The 8,296-nt window shown below is 37.7% G+C and overlaps 1 protein-coding gene across 1 annotated transcript in view; it reads left to right on the forward strand.

Annotated features, from left to right (window-relative positions):
- Positions 1-1,613, forward strand: part of C4H8orf34 (chromosome 4 C8orf34 homolog) — a 164,168-nt gene extending 162,555 nt beyond the window's left edge. The window contains exon 14 of the mRNA XM_061995680.1: positions 1,549-1,613. Coding sequence (XP_061851664.1) covers positions 1,549-1,556 — 8 coding nt within the window. The 3' untranslated portion in view covers positions 1,557-1,613. The remainder of the gene's footprint in view (positions 1-1,548) is intronic.
- Positions 1,614-8,296: the final 6,683 nt, after the last annotated feature.

Consider the following 8,296-nt stretch of genomic DNA (forward strand, 5'->3'; position numbering starts at 1 on the left):
CCAGCTTCTATTAACTACTTTTAAAATATTGACATTCTATTGGAGAAATCAGCCTGTCATGTATGACTCATCTCACCTACCTTCAACAATATAAGATTAAGAGACTCTAGTCCAAGCTATTTGTTCTCTCAAGTAAGGAGAGAAACAAAGGGGACAGCTAAAGGTCTTACTGAGGGACTGTGAAAGGTATACTGAATACTATTACCCCTCCCAAATGTTCTTCACCTCTTGAACCTCCATCTTGATGCTTTTCTGTCTCATGTCAGCTCAAAGTGGATTTGATCTTGCTAATATAATTTCTCATCAGTCAAGAATTCCAAAATGGATAAGGGATAGCAGGGAATATGTTTTCTGGCTGGCATCCCATTTCCTTCTGCAGCTAAGAAGACCACAGTCCCTGGAGTTTTTGTAACAGTCATAAGAAGAATCTGCAAGTGAAACACACTTACATATATTTGCTTTTCTTTTTCCCCCCTTAAGACAAATTTGTTAAAGATCAAACTGTGACAATGCTTGCATATCTGCTAAATGAAGTGCCTCCAAGGAAAACATTTGTTAAACATTAGGTATAAATGCAAAAACATACATATAAGGTTCATAAAGGATAATAGCTTTTGCTAAGGTTTCCTAGACTTAATTTCTTTTTTTTTGATGCAGGAGTTTTCCTGGTATGTATCTTGCTCTGTTGACTATCAATACAGTATTAGATACAAAGTCAAGGTTTTTCAACTGGGAAAGTGAAACTTAAAGATCTTGTTCCAATTGTATTTAATTGATTAACTGGAGATAATGGGAATAGTTTGTTCCTGTCAAGTTTCTTTAATCTCCCAAAGAGGGCTTGCATATTTATATGTTCAAAAGGAGTGAATACATGTGAAGCTGCTGTGCCTGATTTCCTTCAGTGTTTAAAAATGGCAAGGTGAAGGCTTCTAAGGTAACATACAGACTTTTATGCATTCAGCTGTGTAATTAAATGTGGTTGTGGTGTTTATTTCTGGTTTATAACCCTGAGTCTCTAACCGGATCCAGTAGCTCCAGTTGCAGCATTACATCTTTTACAAACATGGAAGGGGGGCAGGCGGGAGAGGGCACATTATATTATAGTTGGCAACATTTGCAAAAGCATCTATTTCAATATGCATATGGAAATCTTTGTAAAACCTCAATTTGTGTTTTGTTTTGGGGAAGGTTTTCAACCTGAACACAACTGGAAATTAAAACATTGCTATCTCAGCTAATCTGATTCATCACAGTTGCCTATTACGTTTGATGCTTTTTGCCACACGGGTCATTTGAATCCACAGAAAAACAATCCAAAACACTGAATAGTTGGAACAAATAATATCACTAAAGAAGCTGTGGTGTGCTTCTGAATATTTTATTTGTCAAAATACTGATCAATGTTGCATATTTTACTTTGACTTCAGCATTATAGAAAACTCCTATAAAATGCAAACACAAAGAAGAATTAATTGTCCCTTTTAGTCTGTTCTTCCTGTACATTAACTTATAGCCCTAATTTCTCTGTTTTTCTGTTTGATTTCACAGGTTTGTGAAATCAGTGGGATTGTTGAAGAATAATTAAAACAAAATTATGGTGATCAGAACTACACTTTGCTTTAGTTTATACATAATGGTTTAAAATAAAGTTATTTTTATAGTAGCAGTAGTACATAAATGGAACTGCTCTGATATGTAGATGCTGTAATGCACTGAATCAGAGTATTTAGTACAGTGGCCTTAGGAAAGAAGGATTACTGTCACCTTTTAGTATAAAGTTATTATAATGCTTTTCTTTAGTTTATACCCCTGTTCTTTTGGATCTACATTTGATAACCTAAACTCTGCCTGACCAAAATGAACTTTGCATAGAGATTTTATGTACTTTATCTTGTCTAAGATTTTCTACGCCTTATATTTTTGTAATCTTTACTCTTTTTTAGATTAATAAACGTAAAAGTATTTGCCCACGTCTGCCACCGTGTATGTCCGAGTCAGGTCTCACAGCAACCTTACTGTTCACTCATAGTCACCTGCAGGGAGAAGTCAGAAGGGGGAGCGAGTGAAAGAGTATGTGTATGGGTGGTAGAAACAGGTGTTGCTTGTGCCACATAGCTTTACATTGAGTTTATCTTCATCGATATTTAAAACAAGACTCTGTTAAAAAGGGAACATATCAGTAAGGAATGGAGCATGCATGCAAAAATAAAGCACTTTAAAGGAATTTCATATATATGATAAAGCATTATTTACCCATGTAGATTACTGAAACAAATTTACTGTTTAAAATAAGCTAACTGGTGTTCACTGTGTGCTTCGAACTTTAGAAGATGCTTTTTAAAGACATCAAACAAAGGGTTGTGGAAATTGCCTTTGCTGATTTCATTTATCTGTTAATTCTGTCAAACGTGTTCTCAGTTTCCTTTGTTGTCAATTAAGTACGCTTGGTTCCTGTATTTTAGACATAAAATGAAATTGCTTGTGACTATTAAAAACAAACCATGTATTTGTTTAAAAAATAAAAACGAATTGTCTGTCATGAGTGTTTCATAGAGTGGGTTTGGGTTTTTTTTGCTCTTACAAACATACAGTGCTAAATAGACAGAAAGTGTATGATCTGTCATAGTCATGTCAAAGGTAACATTGTGATGAACAAGTACTTCCTGTATGTATCATCATAGTGTAGATTATCTATATGTAAAATGTTTAGCATACTGGAACCCCATGGGAATAATTGCTTGAAGTTCATTTCAGGAAGTGGCTTCATTGATTGGTCATCAATAATCTGTTATGCTATGTGTATTGCACTGGAAGACTCATTTGCATATAGGAGAGCATATTATCAATGGCCATATTTAGTCAGGAGTGCTCAGTAAGGCATTCTTGCATGTCTCCTTTTCATGGGTCCCTTAGTGGCCTGTATTTCATATTTTATCTTGACACTACTGAAAAATACTGTCCTGGGTTTGGCCACGATAGGGTTAACTCTCCCCAGCTGCCGCCAAGGGGGCATGGCCAGGCTATTCAATCCCATGTGACCTCATGCTGAGGATATCAGGGCAGCGGTGGGGCCGGCCGGGATGGTGCTGTGGCCAGTGCGGGAACTGTGGTTCTGCTGTCGGGCTGTGTGTCAGGCTGCGCGTCAGACTATGGGCGGTGAGCATTACTCATTTTTCTGTGTCCTTTGGCCATCATTGTAACTGCCTACTCTTTGTGGTGTTCTATTAAATTGTCCTTATCTCAACCCAGAAAGTTCTAGAACTCTCTCTTGATTCTCCTCCCTACCCTGCTGAGGTGGGGAGGAGTGAGTAACTGGATGGTTTGGTTATTATTCAGCCAGGGCTAAGCCACCACAAATACGAAGTAGGTTTGCCTTTTTTTCTTCTTCTAGTTGCTTCACTAAACACCTGTTAAGCATAACTCTTTCTGCTTCATGCCATTACTGAGTGAAATTATGACCTTATCTATTCCCTGAGAAAAATCTCATTGATTTTAGTAGAACTGAGAGATTGCCCACTAGTTGAGAAAGAAATTAGAATTTAGCAGCATCTTGGTTCTGGAAGTTCTTTCACGTCAAAGAACTTGAAGACAGTTTTGGCTTGGTGGTGCAGAGAGATGTGGGACATGTCTGGTTTTGTATTTTGATTACGTGTGAAGAAACACAAGACAAGCTTTATGTGGGAAGACAGGGTATAAATCCGTTTCTGGTTTTCAGAGAGCAAAAGACTTTTAAGTTACAGGTATAGTGGGTTCCATCAACATTACAATGATTAATAATTTAGCAAGTGTGAAATGGATGCAAATGTCTCAAAGTGTGATAGGATGACTTGGCTCTTAAGTGGTCCTGGTAGTTAAAGCTGTGAAGTCTTGGACCACTGAGATCTGACTGTTCTTGGGACTGGACAGAATAATGGCATTTTTCTGGGACACTTTCAAAGCTGAAAGGCAAAGGATAAAACTATGGAAAATACTACTTCATTTTCATACTAAAACATACAGAAAATCCCATGTCACTTTTTTTGTTTTAGTTTTCATAATTTCATAATGATCTCATGGGTTTTTAAGACTTATGGTTGGCATTATGCCCTCTGAAGTGCACATTTGACTGTACTGCAGTGTTGACTGATGCTAGTGCTCAATCCAGCACCCACTGCTGGCATGGTAGAGGAGAAGCAGCCACCTGGTACCTTGGCTGCAAACAAGCAGACAATGAAGTGTAACAAGTCAGGAGAATTCCAAGGAGGAGCTGAGAAGCATGTAATAGACAAGAAGCAGCTGGGCTTAAGGGGCTGGGGAATATAGACAGCAGCTGGGAAGGCCATGCAGAAGGTATGTGAGATAAACTTGTTTTTACCTTTTGAGCTGCAGGAAGCCTTACTCATTTTCTGTTTGACGTTTTTGGCTTCAGGAAGTCGTTTCCATTTGTTAATTGCTTATGGAATAAACTCTGCCTTCATGGTGCGTAATTGAATTAAGAGTCATCTGTTCAAGTTCTTGTTGATGCTGTTCTGGTTAGTTTGGCAAGACTATCAAGGTAGGGATTTTTTTTATTTTATGTTTTGACACTGCACCAGGCAGGCATCCCAAAAAGTTCAGTGTAAGCTATATAGAAACATCCTTCTCTGTAGTTGCATGGAACAGGGTAGATATAGTGCTTTTCAGAAAGATATTTCATGGGTAATCCCATCTATTGCTTTTTGTTGGAAAAAGAGCCATGAGAAACAGATTTTTTTTCTGAGCCATGTGCTTACATCTTAGTTTTTAGAAGCATTTACTTATGTGATGATGTAATTGCAACTTGTGAATGAAAGAACCACAAATGAATCTCAGTAGATAAAAATGCATGTAGCTTGTCTAATAAGCAGCTGTCCTTTGTTTCAAATGCCAATTTATAATGGCTTTTATTATGAGTTTCTGCTGCTTCCTTTTAAGACCTTCACACCCTTGACACTTTGTCTGGATAATCTTAAAAGCAACCTGAGTATACCTCTATTAATTTCAATAACACAATAGTATTATTAGGTTCCCTTCTGTACTGCTCATATCAAGTAACTTCATTATTTGGCAGATTTGAAGAAGTAACTTCTTGCTACCCCAGTGTCTAGCTTTAGGGTGTGGCTAAGGGAGAAATGGGAAAGAAGTTTTATTTGCAGAAGATATTAAAATCAAACAATTTATTTTGAAATATTAGCCAATGGAATATTTCTCTGAGAATATATTTATCTTGAAAACCTAAATAACAGTTTAAAAACACTTACATAACAATCAGATGGGCACATATAGTATTAAAAAAAAAGCTTCTGGCTTTGTTGGAATATGGCTTTATTTGCAGTTTATGTCTCTTTCTTCTAAGTCAGTAATTACAGAAGAGGGAGGGACACTTGTTTCTTGCTCCCTGGAATATTGCTTCAGGTATGTCTACATTTCTCTTACAAAGGTAACTAGCTAAGTACAGGCAAAATTATATATTGCTACAATTAAACTCATAGAGACATATGTACTAAATGAAAGCTATCTCACACACACATATATGTGACACTACTGTTTAATTGTTCTGGCTATATGTGGACATTCTTTACATTTAATCCAATGAACCGTTAATGTAAAATGCAGTAAAGCTCCCTTGGGATAGATTACAGCAACCCAGACATCCCTCCAACAAGTATGCTAACCATGAAGATACCATGCTTTTAGTAGATTTATATGACTAGTTCCAGGCTACTTCCTAACAAAAAAAAAGGTGTGCAAGAATCCATGTTCAGAGGCAAGTGGTTCTTCCTGTGCTTATAAGAAGTTTACTGCTGTTAACTCTTGGCCCTGGTTTCTGCCTTGTTCATATTAGGCAGCAGCAAGTCAGGCAACACGAATATGTAGTTTTGTAGATATTTTTGCCCTTTACAGTTTTAGATGAAGGTACAAAAGCTTGGAGTGAGTCCATTCTAGTTTAAACTGACCACTGGTTTGACAGCATTAGCTTACTTAATGGTGTTATATCTGAAGTATCAACCAAATTAGTTTTAACTACTTTTCATTACCAAGTTGCTGATTAAAAGGTGGCACATCTTCATAAGTTAGAATTGTAACATGAGTGTTCTATAGGACTTTGGTTGCTATTTTGTTTCCTGGTGTTATAAAAGCTAAAATGTAGCCAAATAGAATCTAGTTTGACATCTTTTTTTTCTTCTTTTTTTTTTTTTTTTTTTTTCCCCTTTGGATACTGCAGTCAGATATTCTTTTTTAAAGTACAGGTGAGCCATTTTTTTTACGGCTTATCTGCCTAAGCAAACATGTAACAAATTTAATATGTACTGTCCGTAGAAGTTTTCTCAACCACAGTTTTAAAACTATCAAGGTGGTTCATCAAACAAAAACACTGTACCGGGCCTTCAATCAAAAAAGCAGTCTGGTGGTGTTTTCACTTACAGAAACACGGTACAATTGTCTACATTTCATTTTATTGAGAACTAGAATTTAATCTGTGAAGCTGCTTACATATCTCTGGTTTGGAAGAGAATAGTGCTTTAGTGATTAATATTGCACCAGCTGCTATTCTGGAAGTTCTACTGTAGAATTTGACTTACTCTCCAACTAGTGTGTCTTTGTTGTATAAATAGTATTGGTATTATACTTGAGCTTGACATTGTTTTTCTTTGATTAAGCCAATCCTGCAGAGAGCTTCTGGTTTTGAAATGTTGAAGTAGAGTCACTGAACCAATGTCTTCTGTAGATTCATGAACCTTTTTTTGAGACATTAGTGACAGAATATTGTTCTGAATTGTAAGAGAGATAGAAGGAATCTTTTTTGCTCACTAAAACCAGCTATAGCGCAGCCCTAAAGAGACACACAGGAAAGCAGACATAAATAGTTCCTTGTGTGACTTACTTGAATGCTGAGCTTCTGATTCTTGCCAGAGACCTTGTCTTTCAGAAATGTACACATACGTCTGCCTACAGGAGTGTAATAGGAAGTGGGACTTGGAAGGGCCTCCAGATATCATTTAGTTGCCAACCCTGAGGCAGCATGGCTGCTGCTAAACCATTTCTGACAGATGTTTGTCTAATGTGTTCTGAGAATGTCTGGAGATGGAGAATTTCCCTCCTTATCTTTAGGAAATCACGTACCGAAAGTCTTGTACTTTTGCTTGAAAGTGGTTTCTCAGAACAAGATTTTTTTCCCTTTGTATACATTCTTCTCATCTTAATTGTTTGCATCTAGTTTCAGCTCAGATAACATTTAATTCTGCCCAGAGGAGTTGTGGAGTCTCCTTCCTTGGAGGTCTTCAAGACCCGCCTGGACATGTTCCTATGCGACCCGATCTAGGTGGACCTGCTTCTACAGGGGGGTTGGACTAGATGATTTCTGGAAGTCCCTTCCAACCCCTACCATTCTATGATTCTAATTCAGATGCCACATAAAGCAACAGAATTAAATTCGGGTTCTGTAAAGCCTTTTGAATTCTTGCAATGATGTAAATGTGTCCAGGATTTCACCCCAGGGTTACAGACAGTTACAGAACAGGCATTGTTACAGACAATGAGATGTGTGAAACAGGTGGAACTGGGTGGGTATCTCTATGTACTGTGATGGGAGGTCTCCATGTTGCTCCCAGTGAACATCTGGACTTTCTCAAGTGCTTGGTCATATGTTTCTGAAGGACCCATGCCACTACTGCTGGACTACTTCATCGCTATGAAGAGAAGCTCTCTGAGTAAGGAGATTGCTAGATCAATTTGGGGAACAGAGGTCCTTGTTCACATCTTTTGATGAATTGCAAATCCTATGCCTTCTAATAGTTCCCTTGCCCTGTTGACAGCACTGTGGTTCTCTGATATTGGTGTTCCAGGAGAGTGCTCCGCTGCTCTCCCAAGATGAATCATCCTATCTCAGGTTCAAGAACACACTTAAATCCCCAAGAGAAGAATGTTGTCCTTATCCTTAAAATGGTACAATTTTGTATTGCTTATGCTGCTGCCAAGCAACTTTCAACTCTGGGGGCATTTAAAAATGCTTTCTGAAAAACATCTATCTGATACTGAAACACTGCAGAAAGTGCTTCCTCCAGTAACACAACTTACAGACAATATTTACTGTAATCCAGTTTTGACCTGCAGAGCTTTCAAACTGCCTTTTGCTTTGCGTATTCTGTGCAAGAGGTACCAGTTTTCTCTGTCATGAGGGAGGGAACAGTTATTCACACAGTGAGAGATACTGTAACTTTACAGAATGAGGAAATATTTTAATCGATGGCAGTGGAACACAGCATTTATGGCACAGAGAGCAGAGACACTCTACAAT

Source organism: Colius striatus, chromosome 4, assembly GCF_028858725.1.
Source record: "Colius striatus isolate bColStr4 chromosome 4, bColStr4.1.hap1, whole genome shotgun sequence".
NCBI lineage: Eukaryota > Metazoa > Chordata > Aves > Coliiformes > Coliidae > Colius > Colius striatus.